This window comes from Melospiza georgiana, chromosome 4 (genome assembly GCF_028018845.1).
Source record: "Melospiza georgiana isolate bMelGeo1 chromosome 4, bMelGeo1.pri, whole genome shotgun sequence".
Lineage (NCBI taxonomy): Eukaryota > Metazoa > Chordata > Aves > Passeriformes > Passerellidae > Melospiza > Melospiza georgiana.
Genome location: NC_080433.1, coordinates 28125443 through 28147264, shown reverse-complemented (window position 1 = coordinate 28147264; position 21822 = coordinate 28125443). Strand labels below are relative to the sequence as shown.

Here is a 21822-nt window from a genome sequence, read left to right as displayed (position 1 = left end):
CACCTCAGCTGGCACCTGGCCTACCGAGCCTCTAGTGGCAGACAGACTAAGAGAAAGCTCTGTAAACCAGCTTGGCTAGTGGATACAACTCTGTTATCTAAAGCTAAAGCACATTTCGTACTCTCTTGTCCCATGGGGTGTGAAATTAGCAGCTATTGTTTTCACACATTTTTATAAACACAATGCCATTTATGTCTTTACACTGTTTAGACCGCTGTGTTTCTCTCCTCGCATGGGAATCTTTTCTTTTTTTATAATTTATTCAGATTTTAAATCAACAGGATTTTTATTCCAGGAACATGCTGGCATAAAAAAAAAAAAAAAAACAAAACCAAAACAAACCACCAACAGCCATTTTATCCACACAAACTTTAGCGAAACACAAACATCTAGAAACTGTCAAAACTTGATGCTATTTAGTCTGCAATCTAACAAAATTAGTATTTCACCAAAAAAACAGCAGAGGGAAATTAAACCACTCAGCTTGAAATGAGCATTTACCACAAGAGAGAAAGAACTATCCTTAATCAAGTGTTAATACCCTCCCCACTCCCCAATAGGTCTTCTTGATATAGAGAAAAATATGCATTGGCTTTGTTGTGATGATCCTCTACATTTAAAACCTTTTCCCACATAATTTAAAACAACTTTGGTTGTTAACATCTGAGTGAGCAGAGGGCTTTTTCTTACAGCTTGTAGAAAATTCTTTACCTGCTCTACTTTCTGCTTCTAAAAGTATTAGGAAAAAACAAACTACTCCTTTGATCCAGTTAAATAAGAACAATCTGATGCCAAAGCAACAACTAATTTACTGATTACAATCATATTGAACTACAGTGGTTACAGCAGAAACCCAAGAAACACATCACAGCTTAAAATATTTATTCCACTGAAATGGTGCACTAATGGTAATTAACTACTCCTTACACTTTAGAAACATTTTCTGCCTCAGCACTGGTGCAAAAATTTGATGAACAGTAAAGACATTAATTTCAAGAAAGAATTTTCTTATCCTAAGAAGTTGCATTTTTTCATTGCATTTGTGCTTTGAATGTGTTCAAGAGTGCCATCTTAGTTTCTTCCAAAAACTAGGAAGCAAAGCATGTGGTTTTTACTCTAAAATAACTGCACGGTGTGTGCTTGCATATGGGCACAGACGGCAGGGCAGGGTGGAAAGGAGGAGTAGGAGACAATATGCAAGCATAAATCGTAAAAAGCGTAATAAAATGAGAATTTCCACTGGATAGGAACAAAAATGAAAAAATATTGTTATGTGTGCAGAAAGAGAAATCCCAATACAAACGTCATGAGCAGCAGAGATGCAGTTTCTGCAATCCAGAAATAAGTGCATTTTGTGTACTTATCTGAATTTCTGATGCATGATCAATAACCACAGGTGATACCAACTACTAAAATGCCAACTTGCATTAGTACTTAGCACAGCAAAGAAGTCTAATCCTAATATAAACTGTTTAACCAAATAAGCACACATGGCAAGGAAAAATACATGACACATTAGCTAAGCAGTACCTTTTCCTGACAGACAAATTCCTCCAGCATTAGGAAAATGCAGTTTGAGTGGTGAACTGCCACCCTCTCTGCAAAAAGATGATGCCAGACACCTCAAACCATTCCCTCCTTTACAGCCCTTGGATACTGCTTCTGCCTCCAGTGCCAAAATTCTTCAAGCAGAGAACTCCACAAATCCACTTCCATGAGCTGCACAAGTTAACTCTGAATATTTTGTTAACTCATGCCACGCTACAGGCCAGAGAGGCAGCTGACAACAAATGAGCAATCTTATGGGCACCAAATTACAGGAGGCTTGAGTGGCTGTTCTCTGAGCTGGTACACAAGCTGGGTTCTCCACAATGGGACAGCCTGGACATGACATGCAGGCACCTCCTTTGTCCAGTTTATTCCCTTACCCAGCTGCTTAGACGGGAGGACTGGGGAATGGCTCTTACTGCTGCCTTCTCAACACTAGCAGGGCTATGCCAAAACTAGGACTGATGCTCTATTTGCACTGCTCTGTCCTTTCATCTGGTATAAACAGGCAATACAAAAGTGAAGATACAATGTATTAGTCTCAATCATGAAAGCAGATCTATGAGTCAACACAGAAAAGCCAACAAAAATAAAATGAGAGGGGAAATGCTTCAGTTGAGAAGACAGGGACACTCTTTATTCCTTATTCTGCATCTTTTAAGAGGAGACAGTAACAAAACCCTGAAACACTTGGCTCTGAAGTAAAAACTCACCTGCCCTGCCAGCTCCAAACGTTTATTTCCATAATAGTCTCTGTCATCTACTTTATTTTCTCCTTGAGCCAAAATTACTCTCCGTACCATCACTGCTGTATATATGCACTTGGCACGAAAATTGAATTCCTTCACCTGAAAAAAAAATTTAAAAAACTAAACAAAACAAACACACATCAACGCTTCAGGATCAGCTCCTTAGTTCTTATTCAGACAAATACATCCATTTAAATCACTGGTAATCTGGGCTGACTGAGTTACAAAAGGGATTCAGTGCTTTACTTTCTTTTAAAATGCAAAAAATAAATGCTAGTGATTTTGAAACAGATAGCAAATGAAAGTAAATCAGAATAAACATATAGGTTATGAAAGATGAAAGTCCTGAATTCACACCTGATACTGTCTGGCTATGTAGAAAAATTGCATAGTTTGATTAGTTCAATGGTACAGCATTTCACAAAGATTTCTTTTGACTCAATCCAAGTCTTCCCCTTTATTTTGAGCATGATTTACTTTATCTCAGCTACAAAGCCATCAAAGACATTTTTCCCTGCCAACAAAGCTCGCACCATAAATAACCATACAAGCTTACTCCTGTTTAAAAAACTCCCAGAATGTTACATACGAGCACATGGGTCAGAATGGTTGATGCCAGCAGCTCTCGGGCTTCTTCCATCTTTGTTTTCTTTGGGCCTCCCCACATCCTTTGCCTTCGTACTTTGTTTCCAATGTACTTCAAGGCCTGTGAAGTGAGGAATTAACCTGAGTCAATATCAGAACTGCAACCTATATAAACACAAACACACGTCAAGTTAAGTGTGCATTCCTCAACCAGTGCAATCTCACCACCAATGGATGATACAAACCTCAACATCAAACAAACTGCAAAATAACGAAGATGTAAGTGATACTAATTTACAACCAAAACTTAACTAACAAAAAAATTCCTGAAAATTGACACAATTGACTATGCATGCAATGTGTTTGTCACAGGTTGGTTAACATTTGGAATGGAAAGTGGAAATTCATGATTACTATGATACTAAAAGAAAGGATATGGCAGAGATGTAGAAAAAAAGATTCTATAAGTTCCAAAAATATCCAGTTTATTTAATTAGACTTTTCACCTTCAGTTCTTTTGTTTACTTGCTAAATTTCATCCAGATATTAAACCATTAAACCTCTCTCTTTAATATCCCCAAAAGCTACTGTATTGCATCTGTGTCTGTCTCCAGGAGTGCCTTGCAGTGAATTCTATCTCTCCTACCAGCTGTCAATCAATCTGCAGAATTCCTAGTTAGATGAGTCAAGAAGCTATCCAAGCCCACACAGGAAGTTTCTGCCTGGAAGTCATGAAGCTATGTGAAAGAGGCACCCTCTCCACTAAATGACAGATTATTTTTTCCATCTGTTACACTCTTCCACAAAGAGCCATCTCTCTATTAACTTCATTTGACATTTCTTGCACAGAATAACTTCTGTATTTCTGTCTGCTTTTCTAACTTTCTGAATACTTCACATTCCTCTGTGTTGCTCCAGCTCACTTACTCATCTGACTCTGAATTAGGAGCTCTTCAAGCTAACTGGAACCCTCAAAAGCCCCCAAATATGAAAACCGGAAAGATGTTCACTTTAAAACATTAAACATCACACATGGAATGGTTTGACAAATTTACAATGAAATAGCAGAAATAAGATTAATCTTCAAAAGCTTCTTCTAGCAGATTAATATATATACCCATTTGCTCCCAGGAAAATGGCCCATGTTCTGGCTAACTAAAAAAGGTGCATGAGCTAAGAGAATTCTGCTGAGTCTTTAGCAGGACAGAGGGTAGCTGCTACACAGGCTTCATACTTTAGGAGACTAAAACAGAAGACCATCTACTCATGATTAAATGGTCACAGCCACATCAACAGGGCTTCAGCAAAATGGGGCTTGTAATTCTCTTTTAAAAATATCTTCAACAAACCCCCCTAATTTTATGGACATTGCTATTTTTTTATATACAGGGTTATGCTATTAAAACACAACCTTGGGCTTCTGAAAACAAAGCACTGCTTGACTTCAATTTTTTTCTTCTCCAGTTAGGTCATGAGAGTCAAGTCTCACGTTTGGCAAGTCCTGACCCTTTAAAAAGCCTCAGCTTGAAAGAAACCCCCAAAACAAATTTTAAAACAGAAAGTCTATGTCCATTGCTGACACAGCAACGTGGTCAATATCCACTGTCTTGATTTTTATGGTCTCTGTGAAAAGGCACACCTGCATCTGTGTAAAAATCTGAGCTTTTTGGCATTCTTCCAAACTAGGAGCAAATGCAGCCATCACATGTTCCTCTGTGCCAATCATCTGTACAATCTCCTGGTCACTCTCAACACCCATGGCCTAGGAAAAGAAGAAAAGGCAGAAATAACACAGGCTTTATGTTAACTCACTGACATTTGCTTATGCTAATTTGGTATTGTTTGTCTGTATTACTACTAAGCAAGAGCTAGTTCTTCTCTAAGAATCTGTGCCATCTGGCACTGGCAGCACATATTCCAGCTATGGAAGAACGTTAAATGGAAATCTTGATAAGCAGCAGGAACACACACACTTTTTGGAGAGCCTATATGGGGTTTTCTTTCTTTTCTTCACTGACAGGAGTTAAATTCTGTTGCTTTTTTCTTAAGGAAAAAAAATACTGAGCAAAAACAAACCAAAGTGTTTAACAATGAAAGCCAAGTCAGAATCTACAATAAAGAAAGGAAGGCAAAATTTCTTAAAGGAGTACTCACAGTCTCTTACCACAAGCAATTTTGCAAACTCCGCTGTGATGTAGCTCATCACATTTGAGAAATGGTTACACTTTACCCCCTTTGCAGCTCTTTGGATTTAGAAGATGACTTCACTACACAATTCCACTTGAAAGACGTTCTATTATTTCACTGGTTCATGGACACCTTGTTAGACTTTATACCGCAGAAAAAACTTAATAAACTAAGAAAGCGCTTAACAGGTTTAGAAAAATCTCTCTATTAGTAAGTGTTTCAAGGTGGCAGCCAGCAGTGAAGGATTTTGTGGATTCCAGATGGTGCTAAAGCTCCCCCCTCTTCACACATTTGCCTGGAGCTCAGCCATATCAAGAAATGGAATAATCTCACTAAACCTCTTCTGGCTGAGTTATAATATGTTTCTCAGAACTCTGTGAGGAAGTTACGTTTGCATTCACATTATTCTCCAAAGTGCCTGCCACAAAGACCATTGTAAATAACGGCCTATGTAGACTCTAGTATTCTGGTTCTCATTAAAAACTGGCAGTACCCCAAAACCTCACATTTTCCTCAAAAATGCAGAAATACCTTTCCTTCTTATTGCCTTCCTGGAGAGTCACTTTGCTTAACACCTAGCTAAAACTGTTCCCTTGCAAAACTGTTGCACTAATTGTGAAGTATTCAGCATTTTTTTCTTTAATTTCCTTCTTTTTGAACAAAGAAGTGGTCGAAGTTCCTTTAAATTCAAACATTGTCTTTTCGCCTTGTGGTTTATTAGAAATTAAAAGTGCTGCAGAAGTATCACACACCCAGAACAGTGTGAGGACTCTCCTCTTTTAATGCAAAGCCCAGATCACAATTCCAGGATCTCAGACAGACTTGAATGCCAACTCAAGATACAGTTACTTCACCAGGTATCAGTGTTTCATCTTAGTTTGATCCCATTAAATAGTTACCCCTCTGATCTCAAGGCTCTTTTCAGAACCAGAAGTTGGCTGTGTGATATTATTGTGGTTGAGATCTCTGTTTTTCAAATATTATTACACTTTCTCACCCTTTTAAATAAGGTCACACAGTAGTTAAAAAATCTCAGCAGAGAAGTTAACAAAATTCCCTTCTCACCAGACTCAAAAGACAAGTCTACAAAAGCATGAAAGCTTCACAACAGTAAGGTTCCATGTGTCTAGAATTTAACAGGTAAGCAGTGAACTAGTTCAGGGACAACAACTAGATTAATACAATTATTGCACTCAATCTAGAAGTTTTTAGAAGAACAAAATTTTTGTGCCATTCTAGGGACATATAATACAAATACACTTATCTAAAGCACACCAACTGCAAGCTGGTATCACCTTATTTCTGTCCATCAGGTTAATTTTTGGACAGCAACAAAATCTTAAGTGTCATATAAAATCTGCGGGGGGAAAAAGTCAATCAGAATTGTTATTACGTTTTTTCAACCATTAAAAACTGAGAGCCACAGTAAATTAAAGAGGGTTGATAATTTCTTCTGCTTGATGAATTCTCTGATCAAGTGTTACAGCAAAACGATGAGAGTAAGACAGATCTTCATGCCTGCATAGACTTTCTAGCTGGAGTTTGTAGCAGCAAAATTATCTGAGAATTCTAAATTTCTGAGGGGAAAGGCTAGGATCTGTCAGCAAACAACATATGTCGCGTTGTTAAATATGCGCAAATTGAACGAAACAAATTTATGAGTAATGAATAAAACTCAGGCAAATGACTGAAAAAGATATGCTAATACAACAGCCTAAAAATAAACCTGTTTATTCTCCTTTATACTTTCAACCATCCTCAGCGTAGTTGTATACACAAAACCACCTACATGCAACACTGAAAGGACAAGCAGCAGGCCCATGCTGCCATCAGACAGATTTGTAATCTTAACACTTTGGTTTTCCCAATACAAGAGAAGTACTCCAGAATTAGCCTGTAACATCATGAGGTCAGTAAGGAAATACTCCTTGGTTGTTGCTTGTGTTACAGAAACACAGAGGACATGCAATATAAGAATAGGCCCTATGCTTAAAACACTCGCAGTCCTGGGACAAAGCTGAGGGAAAGGGAATTAACATAGAAGCAAAGCAGTAGGCAAGATGTCTTGTTTCTTTTTGATTGGAAGGCAATGTCACAAAGGGATAATTTTACAGGGGAGGAGGGATGGAGACGTTGTAAAACCATAATTTAACAGTGGCTTTGAAAGGATGAGGAAGGAGACAGGAGCAGCTGCTGACGACCACAGCTGAAGGCTAGCAGTCAAAGTACATAAAACAGACAAGGCAAAGCAAGCATTCAGAATATTCAGATCATTCTGAATTCAAGTGCGAGAAAGTGATCCAAGTGGGCTCAACTCCCTCCTAGGACTGGCGACCTTCCCTCTGCCCAAATGTGTGTGTCCACCTCAGTGTGTGCACACACACAGGTACATATGAGAGTGTGAGCCAAGCTCTTCCTCCCCCAGCTCATGTCTTAATGACGATGTCTAGGCGTTTCCATGGCACTTCCCTAGAATGGAGTTCTGCACTCCATCAGGCTAAATTACAGCACAGAGACAGGCAGATGACTGGATTAAAAAGATGTCAGGGAAGTTCAAGGTTGACATCACAGACAGAATTGGTCTGGAGCTTTCATAATTCAAAAGATACGAGCTATGAAACAACAGCCATGGGAACCCATAATCTTGCAGATTCAGTCAGACCACCACCCAGTTGTTCCTCTACAGCTGCACCTTATAACAGCTCCAAGGCTAAAGCAGGTTTGAAAAAATGAAACTCAACTTGCTGTTCAAATCTTTTGCCACAGGTCCTAGAGCGGTTTCTTACAGCTCCCACATAAACAAAAGATACTTCATCTAGTGATTCAGGTCATAAAATTCAAGTTTTAAGTCCCTGTAGGTTATTTATAATCCTCTTCCTTCCCTAACCAGTTTGGATACAGCATGCAACCTTCACTTACTTCAGCTGCCAGGGTTCACTCAAACCTACCAAATCAAAATCACAAACTCAAAAGAAAAATAGCCCTTACCTTTGAGCAGCTCTAACTCCTTTCAGTGTAGGGAGCTTCCTGCAAAAGCAGCAGCACCATCTTACCTTCAACTCGAATGATTTTCAGGATAGAAACACCCTTACATACTACACAAATATTCCACATCTCCTCCAATGCTCACGGCTATGTGAAACTGTCCAAGCTCCCCAGGTAAAGCATGTGTACCTCCTAGCCCGACATATTCAAAAGAGCACTGTGCACAGTTCACACAGCCCTAGGAGATGTGGACAACTGACAAAGGCAAAACAAAGGTCTCTTGGGGTTGCAAAGTAGCTCGAAATACCCCAAATACCCCTGTGGTCACATATGTATATTAACTAATGAAGAAGTGTCACAAAGTAAGCAGGAAGCAAATTAGCTGTGTTTATTTCCCATTACAAGGCAGCTAACAGAACTTTAAAAACTGCAACAGACACATACTTAAAGGGCAAAATTGTCTGCTTTATGCCACTACTTCAAAAGTAAAGTTGCCTTTCCACATACAGGGACTGCACAAATGCTTCTGTCACCAATAAGAAGAAAGGTTAGGGAGAACTGTTTAAGCTAGCACAGCTACAAAGCTCTAACTCCCACACATCTAAAGAGCAGATACCCCAAGTCTGTCCTAGAATAGTGCCAGGCACATGCCTTCTGCAGCCTATGAAATTTCAGTTAGTTGTGGTCAATGTGCTAAATTTCACAAAATCACAACTTACATGTGCTTGGCACAACTGGCTGTAAAACGTCTGAACACACCCATCCCCAAGATCCCTACAGGTCTGGATGGCAAGGAAAAAAAAAGCAAGAGGACAAGGTCATTCTGGCTTGCAGTTATGGAGGAGGATGAATTGAATGCAGATGCCTCCTTTAGGGTGACCCCACACAATCCAGTCCCTATCTGTCCAGATCAACAGACCTTTACATCTACTCCATTTCCATGGCTCCCCACAGCCCAAGTGCCTCATTCCTCACTAAAAGCCCCTCATTCCTCACTAAAAGCAAGGTTGAGAACACTGCGTTCAGGTCTTCCCCTGGCATGAAGCTCTGTCCATGACTTTATACCTGAAACACAGGGATGACCTTAGATTCTAGTCTAGGGAGCTCTAAGAATTTTAGGCCTCAGTTCTGTCAGCTGGTAGTGTTTGTAATGTTTTCTATTTCCCAGTCCTTGCTTTTGACAAAGATGTCTAGAGGATATACTAGTACACCTCCACCTTGCAGTAGCTTTAAATACACATTGGATTATAGATCCAGAATACTTGCTTTCTCTTCTGATTTTCTGCACCTGATCTACTTCTAAAGTCACATACAGAATGTCAATTAAAGCTATAGGGACTAGAAACACAATCAAAAATTGCTCACTGTCTCTCAGATAGTCCCTGACAAACTGTCCCCTCTAGCTGGCCAATGCACTGCATGGCAACCAATTACTATTTGTTTTCTTAGTCAAAACACAGAGGTCTGTGGAATTTAGCTGGTTTGGGAGGAAATGCAGAGCAATAGATTTTTGCCACTGCTATCTCATTTCAGTTTTTAATTAGAAATTAAACATGTAGCTGTTTCAGTACAAGTTAAGGATCCAAAGGCAGTCATAACTTCAGATCTTATATTGTCTATATAGCTTTATTTTGTCCCTTGCAGTTGTGGATCTCTACATCACAAGCAGAACAGCTACCAGTAACAAGGAAGACACATGCTTCATGCCCAAGGTTTGGGTGTTGGCATAAAGGAATTATTCTCCTTGCTTTTCCAACAAATATCCAGTGTATAATACTGCCATGTGAGAGAGCAGAAGTTAGACGGGCATCTCTAGGTTTGGGATTCTCTAGGCTGAGGGCTATTGCGTTTGTAATCTTGCTTACAATAGTTAAATAGAATGAAGCAATAGCACATTACAGCAATGCCCAAGAAAGGAGAACTGGAGACTGGTGACCGCTTTCATTTCCAGCTGGAGACTCACCAGAAGTAGACAGAAGATCCCTGAATTTCATGTCATTAAAGGAAGGGTAAAAAAGATGACCACTCATGAGAACTGCTGGAATGGAACATTCAGAATAGTTAAAGTGGGTTTAGCTAATTGGATACTGTATTAAATCAATATAAATAACTGAAAAGCAGTACAGCCAAGAGCTTATAACAACTGTAACCCCTTATTCAATTAATAAATTAAAAATAAGGGTATATTATCTAAAATATAAAAGATACTTATGAAGAGGGGGATAACTACAGCAAGCATTGTCAGAAGGCAATAAAATAGTCAGTACAATTCTGTTTAGATAAACAAGCCAACAACAATCTCCTCAGACAACAACCCAGAGCAGTTACTCTATGTGAGCAGGTATTTATCTGTACCAGCACAGGGTGACAAAATGTAATAGAAGTCTATAAGGTAAGGTGGAATCAGCAGTTTTGTATTGGAGTAGAGGGATTAAGAGCCACATTAACACTTTCCTTCAACACAAGAATTGTGAACTTAATTCTGGTACTTTTATGTACATTTCTGTCCATAAATACTTTCTCAAACTCCTTTAATCCACGTCACTAAAAACAGATGATCTCCTCTCTTATTTGAAGAGATTTGCTTAAGCAGAGGCAACAGCCATTTACTTCTCAAGTCTAAATCCAACGATTAAACTATTTGCTACTACCAAGGCACACCAAGCGCTGTGGTAACTCAGAAAAACCCGTAAATAATAACTGCACTGCAGGCACGACCAGCTCGGATGCTGCAACCTCATGCTGCCCCCTCCTGGCACATCATTTCCTGTGACCACCTCTCCGAACCTTCTGGGCTGTAACCCACTACAGAGAACACAAAAAGAGAGTTTTGCCTAGATCCCTCCAGCCACAGACTTTTTTGTGCTTTCAAGGACGCAGCCCAATTTCCTCCTGCACACGCAACGCACCAGGCTGTAAGCCCACAGGCAGCAGCAAAGTAGGACAGGACAGGAAGGAGCTCCAGCTGTTGGCAGGACAGCTCTCAGCCTAAGGCCTGCCCATGCCCTACTGCCTTCTCCAGCAGCTGGACACACTGTGTCCACCCACCACTTCTCCTGGCCCTAGTCCATGCATTGGATTCCACAGACAAAAACCAGAAACAACGACCCTTAGCACAACTTGCAACACAGCTCATAACAAACCAGAATGCTTCTTACCTGTAGCAACAGAGGCACCTCACAAGGCAGAGTAAGGGGCTGGCAGGTATTTGTCTTGGCTCAGCAATGTTCTCCTTGCAAAAAATACAGCACTTATTCTCCTTTTTGCTGTACAATAAAGATTACTTCCCAGGGGAAAAAAACATGCAGTTTCTAAGCTCTGCCAAGTCCTTCTGTACATATTAACCTGAGAGCTGCTGTCAATCTTCATTCTTGAGCTACAGCATAGCATCTTTCCCCTTTTCTTTTTTTTTTTTTTTCCAAACAAACAACTGTGTTACCTTAAATATGATAGCAATGGGAATATCTTCTGACAAAGTGTTGTGCCTCAGGTAAAATCTTCCTTGTTTCACAACCATATTTGTTCTGCTCTTCTTCTCATGAGTGGAACTGAAGTTAAAATAAAAATAATACTATGTCTAACAGAGTGCTTGCACTGACTCCTAAAATCTTTTGTATAAAACTTAGCAAGCTTGAACAATCTTTCAGCTGAATTAATCCCACTTTTTCCTCTTTTAAAAATTCAATCAAACCAGTCAGGAATCAGCCTGTAACTACAAGGGTATTATCACCTGTGCTGGGGGCAATTTGGAATGTTTGACTTAAGCAAGTAGAAGTCTGTACTTTTCAAAATGATCTTTACATGCTTTGCTAATCAGTTTTGATGTAACCAGCAAGGTCAAACTGAACAAGTATTGCAGCAACAGTGGTCATGATGTAACAGCACTTGGTGCTCCATTAACCTCAACCAGACTTACTGAGAGACAACAGAGTATCTGGGAGAGGTGGGACGCCTCTGGAGTAGAAAAAACAGCTCTCACAACTGATTAGTGACAAGCACAATAGAATAGACCAGAATGCAGCTTAAGAAAGAAAAAACAATGAACCAAAGGCTGAATAAAATAGAAACAAAACTTGATCAAGGAGGAAAGGCCAAATTTAGATTGCTTTGCCATTTTCAGTAATTTGTGTTGTACAAAAACATTTGTTTCCTCCTCAGCTGCCCTCGCCTTAGAAGTTTTTATGCCAATTTTATGTAGAGAGGCAGACAAAAGGTTACATCCAATTTCCACTGCAGTAACTTCATGTTACTTGCTGCAAACTGAGACCAAACACCATCAATTATAAAGTGCGTTTTGTTACAGTAAAAATTAGAACTTGCTTTTCCTAATCTGAGATGAATCCTGAAAAACATGAACAACTCCCATTGATTTTTGTAGGAATACTGTACTGTTTAGGGGCTAAAGTTGTAGCATACAAAATGACAGTAGCAAGACAGGAGCAATGAATATCTACAGCTTTTTTCTGGTTCAACTATAATAGGAAGAAACCTCCACAGCTATTTCAACAATGAAGTTCCAAATCTTTGGGTTAATCTCCTTTATGTAATGGTAGGAATTTACCATACCTGGTAACAGAAGCGCCAACTGTGCCTTTTCTATCAGCTTCAACAATGATTCTGTTTTTAGATAACTGCTCTTGAATAAGAATGACTTTCTCTACACCTTTAACAATGAAATAGCCACCTAGTTAACAGAAAAAATATTTTGCATGTCAGTACCCTTGCACCTTACTTGCCTCCTGCAATATGCTTTTAAACATAAATTATTAGAAAGTAAACCATAAGTACACAATGGGAGAGTAAATTCTCCCTTAAAAGAATGAGTAATGAACAAACTTGATAAATAAAAACCAAAGAAGTTGTTTGGTTTTTAACCAAACCCAGACTCTAGATATCAAATAATACTATGTAACACTTTATTCTTGCTTTAAAAAAAGGCAATGACAAAGGTGAATTTCCACTCTGGAGGACATCATACTCCTCTCTTTCCTAATCTGTTTCATTTCAATGAATGAATTCCATCTTTTTCCTCCCATAGCACAACACTGCAGAACACTATACACAAAATTCAAAATAAAATACTCAACATTTTGGTGTGTTGCTTTTTGGGGTTGAAAACTTTGTCTGCAAATATCAACTATTCATGTTCTCAACCAAAACTCCAACAATTTCTTTTAGTCGCAAGCAGACACTTGAGAAGTTTCCCCAAAGACTTCATGATGGCAGGAAACATACCAAAGGGGTATTTCTTTGCTGAAAAAGATTTAAAACTCCAAGCATAGATGGGGGAAAAAAAGAACATGAGTGAAAATGTACCTGGATCTAACGGACACTCATTTAGTTTGGCAAATTCTGCTGGAGTTTTCCCAGTAAGTACACAATTGGAGCTACGCAGCATTATAGGCATTCTGCAAGAAAACCAGTTACAATTTTACTTCAGACTCAGACAGAAAAATATGAATAGTCAAATTCAAAACAAAAACCAGGCTGAACAAACTGGAGATACACATTTAAGGTGATCAGAACTCATCCATGCTGTAACCAACAGGTTTTCATTTAAGCCCACCTTATTTCATTGAACATGTAATTGATAGGAAACCTGAAACTGGGTATCTGCAAGCAGAAAACACAGACTTCCTATTTAATTGTTCTGCAGCTACTCAGGCATTGTGACAAGCAGGGTCACCAAAGCCAATGAAAATTAGTGGAAAGACTCCTGGTTCCCAAAACAGTCTGCAGAGAACACACCACTGCAGATCCACTGTTACCAGTTTTTATAAGAAAGTTAGTTCATATCTAATTTCCCACACAGGAATGACACCTTCTGGCTGCAGAGAGATAGTGCCTCTAATTCATAAGCATGAAGTTTCCCCAGTAGTAACTCTGATTTCCCTGGTGTCCTGGCAGTGAAGCCTGCAAGTAAGCATTTTATGAAGCAACATGTGGTGAAGAGAGATTCCAAGAAATTTTAAGAAATTCAATGCTTAGGGAAGTAAATAAAAGAGAAACTAAAGATTCACAGACTGCATATAAGGCAAAACCTCTTCACCATGAGGGCAGCCAAACAGTGCAAAAGCTGCACAGGGAAGTTGGGCAGTCTGCATTCATGGAGGTCTTCAGGATCTGACAGGATGAAGTAATGACAAAAATTAGTTGTGAGTTCTACCACACAAATATTTTCAACCTCTGAAATTTTTCATTCAAATTTACTTCAATGAAAAGCAAGATTCGGCTATGCTTCTTGTATTCAAATCTCATAAATTATTTTAAATCTTTGCTGTTTTCATATTCTTAAAACTTAAAAGTAAACTGATGAACTCAAATTCTGTACTTCTGCAGAGGAAGAAAAGGCAATCTTGTCACTATATTTCACTGAGAAAGTGCTTCCTAGAGATAAGAAGCTTCATATGACAAGCAAAATCTACCACACACAATTAAAGCTTAATGCATTGGCTGTTTATATCAGAAACAGGAAGCAGTTGGCATAAGGTAAAATGGAATACTTAAATGCCATTACTGAAAACTCCAGTGAAACATCTGTCCCAGTCCAAACTGCATGTCAAACAAGAGCATTGGCCAGAGGAAACAAGCATAATCCTAGGGACAGATGAGTAAAATTATCTCCCATGGAAATAATGACTAGATATAAACAGTTTTTAACAGCAAAAAACTTCTTTGCATGTATGCCCTTAAAGCCAGTCTAGTAATGTAACTTAAGCAATTTTAAATGAAAGCTTAACTTGTGCAGCAGAACTAACGCTTGCTTTACTGGTTTTATCATCCACCTTCCACAGATGCTAGTCTACATACTATGTATGAAAGACTGAGTAATTCGGCTACAAAGCAAACATGTTTCATTTCATTTTACAATAATGCAGCTTGCAGCTCCAGGCATGCATTTTCCTCTGTGGTTTTATATCAACAGAATTAGAGACAACATTCATGCTTGTATCCATCCTTCTCTGGAAGGAGACATTATCAGAAGCTTTTGCAAAACATTATCTTAGACCCAAAAAATCCTGTACAGCTGTTTATGGAGATTTGCCTGCTCACTGTTTCTTTTAACAAGGAAGCAAGGGTGGCCTACATCTGTTTTGCAGTAAAAACACTTCCCAGCATGGCAGCAAATAGCAGCAGCTCAGTACATGGTGTCTCACCTGCCAATGGGTAAGGCATTGCGGATGATCCTCTGGCTGCCTCGGGTGTATTCAATATCCACGGTAATTGGTGCGGAATAGGTCATGTCCCTCAGGCGGCACTGAAAGGACAAAAGCCAAGCAACAGCTCAGGTGCTGACTTCAAGCTCAAGAATCTCTTAAAACAGCCTGTATTTGCTCTGTCCTGAAAATCCTCACAAAGAAATCAAGCAAAACAAAGCTTCAGCAAGATCTTCATCATACCTGAAGAATACTTGACAAACTCTTCGTTTTGTTTTTGTTTAAAACAAAACCCAAGAAAATCCAAATACAATTGCTCTGATTTTCAAAAGCAGCTCTGTGCCTTCAAAAAACAGCACTGCACAGCTTAACTTCTAAACTCTCTAATTAAACCAACAGGTCTAATTAAACAAACAGATCTAATCAGCAGAGCTGGCACAAAGATCACAGTGTGTCTGAGCAGTGCTCAGCTCAGGGATATTTCTGCATGCAGACTCCAACAGCTGAAGACTTGTGCTGCCATATTAAAGTCTGACAAAATGGAAAGGCACAAGATTGAGAGAGACACCATTACCTTACTACCAGAATGAGCAAACCTCACCATATGGTACCCTTTCTAATGATGACTTACAGAAGGTTCACTACAGAATCACTTCCTGCAAAGATTCCCAGAATTTGCGGGAATCTGCAAATTCCCTGGAGACCAAGAGAAGCAGAAGAAACATATCTAGGGCATTAGATACCTCAAGGCTCAATCATCTCTAATTCAACCTTTCTGGTCTGCTCTCCCCAGCCTCACTCTAAGATGTTGCCAGACCTTAAGGCATTGTGTCTCTTCATGCAAGACACGCCTTACTGCATCTGCTGAACACAACAGAGCAACTCACAGCAGGACATTTGTGACCTCATTGAGTACGCTTTACCTTTCAGCTCCAGGATTACAGGTTTAGCAGACTTGCACATTTATACTTCTGCAGTCTTTCAGTGTATTGATTATGTACTAATAAAAGGCAATTAAGATCATGCTGTTTATTGAAAATGCAGCTCAATGGAAAAATACGCCTCAAAAATCATCACAAACTGGATGCTTCTCCTCTCTGCACTACACAGTAAACCTCTTCTCCAGTAATAAAATAGTAATATATCCCAGCAGCTTTCAAGCCATGCCTTGCAGGAAACTAGGTGTCATTCTGCTCCCAGCAACTACATCCAATTAAAAAGTAACTGAGAATATTTCCATATTCTAATTACTTTAAATTTGTCTATATGAATAGTTCATGAAACTCCCATAAGGACTGGGGGAAAAAGAAAGTTAGACAGCCTCTTTAGTACTGCTTGGGGGAAAAATGCCTTGGGATTCTCTATGTGTGCTTTTTTAACACAGGACACATATAAAATACAAATCACAGTGTAATATTCCAGCATGTGTATTTTTGTATCACCTTCCTTAAAGTAATGTCTTACTCCAGACACCTGAAAGTAAAAGACAAGCGTGACTTGATATACACTCAGACCCTCATGAAAATCTAATGATTTTAGGTGGTTTGGGGAAGGAATTTTATGAGCTTTCAACAGAGAAATGCAACAGCAAACTCCTGACTGTCTAATATTTTTTTTAGGCACCCAGGGCTGACCTGAGAAGCACCCTATTTAAGAAAGAAACTGTGGCCTCCGTTTGTGTACAGCACACTGAAAATAAAGAGAAATTATGCACTAGCATTAAGCATCAATCAGAACACATGAGATACAAGAGTATCTTGTTCTGAACTCAACATCAGTATGCTCTATAAGCATTTATTTTGCCTTCATGTGTATGTACAGTCACTTTAGCTATACAGTAAGCAAGCATTATTAAAACCTGAATTCTTGAATATGAGTTGTTTGCCACAAACAGTTTTTTGCATGCAATTTCATTCATATGGAAGAAAGGTTTCCCTATTGCATTTCTCACATGTTCACATCTACTGACTGAACATTAGCTACACATTTGTGAGATACATCAGCTATCATGTATTACACCTGGCTGAGTTATTGGCCTTATTCCAAAGCTTTCCATCAAACCAAATGAGATTTGAGTCAGGTCACTGGAAACAGAAAGGGGCTATGCCTAAGGGGCACAGCTGATTCTTACAGAATTTCTCCTAAGCACAGAATGTATTTCATTATAGTCTAGATTGGATGACAAAAAAGACATTTCAAGTATTAAGTGGATACAGCAAGGAAAAAAGCATCTGATACATGAACTCAGTTATGAGGTTGACAATAGGCTGCATGCAGGTAAATAAGTGCAAGTTCCAAGCTCAGTTCCCCCTCCAGAGGCCAAAAAGAAGTGGTCACTACCTCTGCGGCAGTGGTATAAATCTCAAAGCACAGTAACAGGAGAGAAATAGTGTGTTCCTGAGCACTTTGAAGGGAACAGGATGGCTCTAGATACAAGAAAACAATCCTAAGAAGTTCAAAGCTTATGTTAGCTTATGGCTTTTTCAGAAGCTATCTTATATCCTGCTGGTCAAAACCAAGAGTGTTCTGATTTCAGTCACAGCAGCATGTCCTCCAACACACATCTTTATTCCAGAAGTACACAATCCATTTGTTAACCTACATGCCTACAGCAACGAAATTAAATATACTCCCCAGAAGGATAATGTTCTTCTGCAGCTTCTTGTAATTTCAACAATTTCCATCTGTTTCTGCTTAAAAGGTCTACATTTGCTTTCTGAATCAGACTTTAAAAATAAATCAGATACAAGTTCCCAAAGACTGGAAGGGAAACAGAGACTGAAGTGACCTATGGTGCAGACAGTAGCAAGGCTAATATTAAAAAGATGTAAATAAGAATATCAAACAACCCTACATTATGGCATGAGGACTTCAGCTCTGTCATGAGGAGAGCCACAAGTTGAAGCAAGAGAACTACTTTTCACTACTTTCATGGAAAGCCGCTCAAATTCAGCTAACACAAAACACTGAATACAGCAAAAAAACCTCAACAATTTAAAATAAAATTAAAAAGCTTTATCCAATGATGTTTAAGTCTCTGGAGCTTCTTTTTATAGTGATGGTGGAATGCAATGCACTACCAAATGTAACACGCACATACTCAAAATTACATGCAGCTATTATCCCAGACATTCCCAAGATAAAAAAACTCAACAAGATAGATGCAAACATTAATACCTCATGAGGTGATACAGGTCGTGTCACATTGAAGCTTTCTTCCACATCTGGAGTACCCACATAGATATTGAGGTATCTGTAATACAGTTTCAAAATAAGCAACGAGTCAAACATTTTTCAGGCAACCTAAAGGAAGCAAAATTTTACATACACTGAAAAATTAAATTACTTGATGAACACAAATTGATTAATAATGAGCAATGGTTCTTCCCAAAGTAACGGTTCTTCCCAAAGTAACTCATTGTATTTGAGCTGTGGTCAAATAATAAAAATTTAGCCTGCATGTGCAATAAACCTTTAAATCTTCCCATCTTTCACTGCATAAAGTAAGAGGCAAGTCATGGAAAAGATCCTCTTGATTTATACCAACACAAGTGCTTATAAACTCTTTATAGCTGATAACAAACCCATGAGATAGTACTCATGCTGCTACTGATACGGAAATCATTTCATGCTTACTTCAGGTACCACATTGGGTCAGCATCACTTGTCACTTTTTCATTGGCCTTCATGATTTTCTTTATCTGGAGGAGAAAAAGAAATGGAACCATGGCCTTTTCTGAGTACTACGAGCCACTCTGCCCCCATCCCAGGAAAGCCTACCTCGACATTGATGAAATAGTTGAATGAGTCTATGTGCTGCTTCACCAGTCCTTTCACCTGAAAAATTATGCAAGCAGCACATAAAATCAGCTTCAGGAACGTTAATCACAGAAGCCAGAAATTAAGATACAAGCATTTATAACTGGTTTCAGATATTAGATAACTCTGCTAAATTCTTTCAGCTGACAAACTTCTGGGAAGGGGCTGGTTGCTCACTCTGGTTCTACACTACATTTCAAAGCTTACACTGCAGCTGTCATATAAAGAGCATGGATAGGGTCTCTGAGAGCCAGTAAAACAGGAAAATAATCTGGAAACATTACATATATACAGTATGGATTGAGAATAACCACACCAATATGCAAACCTCTACGAGGATGTCTCCACAAAATAATCTGTAAATTAATCAAGAAAACAATCTATGGAACAAGACTATTGATAACTGCAAGGAACTAAAACAAAAGGCAAAATCCACAGGAAAGTGAGGACAAGTATCCTGGGAAACAGTCAAAGCCAGAAGAAGGTAATGTAAAGTTAGAAAGGAGATGAAATATTCACACCATGAAATGAGTGTGTAGCACTAACCTTTAGAAATGCTGGAAGAAGTCTCCATTTTTCCTGAAAACATAAAACAGTTTGAAACATCTTTCCAAGGAGTAGCCAAATGTCTAACATGCGGAGCCTTTTTCTCTGCATGTTTTCTTGTTATTGTTGTTTTTTGAACAGTAACATTATTTTAAATCAGATCCATTTAGAAAAAAAAAAACCCAACTGTCTAAAGCCCATAGAGAATGGATAAAAACTACCTGGATCATCTCAGTAAACCACATGTGCAGCATTTTCTCAGGATGCAATGGCACTGCCTCTTTCCTAAGAGCAGCTTATGTGAAAATATATTTTTCTGAGAAAATTCTTTAACACCATGTCCTCATTTAAGATCAACTAACATTTTTTTGGCTTTGTTCTGTTAACACTGTAAATTATATTCCTAGAAAGGGAAGATTTCCTACAACTTTGTCTTTAAAAAATACATGCAAGAAGCTGGGAGCAGCACTTGTTCTCTGTAGCACTTACCAGGACTCTAAATCCTACAAAGATTTAGCAAAAATACTGACAAGTGCTAAGTATATCAAGATTCCTACGCTTTCCCGGATTTCTAATCTCCGATAAGCACAGGGAACATCTCCTTATGTCAGCCCCACTTTCTCCCACCACGGCAGTGCAAAAACTTGCAAATATCTTTGGTTGGAGACAAAATCCTTTTATTCAAGAGAAGTGATTCCAGCCCTCATATGCTTCTCTTTCTACTACCATTTAAAAATACTACAAAATTAAATGATAAAAAAAAAAACTGTAGAAAGTTGTTAGCCTTCTTCTATCCACAGAAATACTAATGGTGCTCTTGGCTTTCAGCCTCCACTGCTGCTGTTTGTTAATCTACTAATCTTGCTTGTGATCCCAATTTAACATCTAATAATGGCAAAGCTAATGAAGTAAAAAGAAACACGCAGTATGGTGCGGCTTTTAATATTGGTCCTTCGTGGTTCATGTGCAGTAGCGTTTGCAGTCTGCAAAGCTGAAGCGCGGTCGATTTCAGGTTTTCATGATGTAAATGTTACGTATTTAAAAAAGGGGTTTCATCTGTTAAATAGTCATGCAATTAAACTGATGACCTATGGATGAGACTGATGCTTTTAATCTGAAGTAAATACTGCAAGGGCAGGCTGGAAGGGGCACGGGGCAGCCTGGTGCAGCGGGAGGCGGCCGTGCCATGGCGGGGGACGGAAGGACACGAGCTGTGAGGTCCCTTCCAGCCCGGATCGCTCTGCGCGGGGGACACAGGCGGGGCAGACGCTGGGGACGGGACGGCACCTCAGGAGGCCGAGCCCGGCTTCATGAGGGGCTGCCCAGGGGCAGCTCGGACCAGACACCCCCCCACACACACACACTCACAAACACACACCGAGCGGCGCAGCACGGGCAGGGGGTACTCCACGTGTGAGCCTGCAGAAGACTCCTTCCACCCCACCCCAGCTCAGCTCAGCCCGGCCACGCTCCGGGAGAGCCCGAGGCACGCCCGGCCGCTTGCCCCTTGTCCCTCTGACCTCCACCGTGTTGACCGGGGCCGCCGCCTGCTCCGGGGTGAGCGCGCCGAGCCCCAGCGCCTCCATGGCCACCAGCGTACTGCGGCGCTGCGGCACAGCGCTTCCCCCCGCGCTCCAGCGCGGCGCCCGAAGGTTCCGGCGCCGCGCAGCCCGGGCGCCGCCGAGCGCAACCAGGCCCCGGCTGCCGCCCTTGCCTCTGCCCTGCGGCCCGCCCTGCCGAGGTACTGGGGAGCTGGCAGCACCCAGGGTCCCCCCTGAATCCCCGAGCCGGTCACCGCCCCCCGCCGGCGCAGCCGGGGGTCGGGAGGCGGCAGGGACACGGAGCAGTTGAGCTTCAAACGGGTTTCCTGCAGTTTTTAGTATTTAAAGCAACGCGGGGAACCAGCTTTTAGCGTTATTATTATTACTGTTGTTATTATTGAATGCTGTAGCTGAATCACCTAGAAATGTACTTGTTCTCCTTTACAAAGGTCAGCGGTACAGACACCAAAATCGTTGGCAGATAGGGAGCTACTCATCTGCCCCAGTTCAAGATTAAACGAGAAGCACTAGTGATCTCTGTAGCTTCCTATAGCAGTGAAATTTTGAGATATATATATATGTAAATATAATAATTGGTAAGTAAGTTCTAAAAGAGTGTCAAAACAGCACATGCAGACGTCTGCTCTGGCACAGGTTCCACATGAGTAACATTCACGAGGTTGGGTCTGGGCTCCACCCATCCTC

General features: G+C 40.0%; 1 protein-coding gene across 1 annotated transcript in view; it reads right to left on the bottom strand.

Annotated features, from left to right (window-relative positions):
• POLR3B (RNA polymerase III subunit B) overlaps window positions 1-21162 on the bottom strand; it is a 71640-nt gene extending 50478 nt beyond the window's left edge. The window contains exons 1-12 of the mRNA XM_058022122.1: window positions 21097-21162; window positions 19577-19609; window positions 18992-19048; window positions 18848-18912; window positions 18389-18464; window positions 15212-15312; window positions 13371-13462; window positions 12621-12738; window positions 11494-11602; window positions 4522-4644; window positions 2887-3003; window positions 2262-2396 (exon numbers count right to left, since the gene is read on the bottom strand). Coding sequence (XP_057878105.1) covers window positions 2262-2396; window positions 2887-3003; window positions 4522-4644; window positions 11494-11602; window positions 12621-12738; window positions 13371-13462; window positions 15212-15312; window positions 18389-18464; window positions 18848-18912; window positions 18992-19048; window positions 19577-19609; window positions 21097-21162 — 1092 coding nt within the window. The remainder of the gene's footprint in view (window positions 1-2261; window positions 2397-2886; window positions 3004-4521; window positions 4645-11493; window positions 11603-12620; window positions 12739-13370; window positions 13463-15211; window positions 15313-18388; window positions 18465-18847; window positions 18913-18991; window positions 19049-19576; window positions 19610-21096) is intronic.
• Between the last annotated feature and the right edge of the window lie 660 nt (window positions 21163-21822).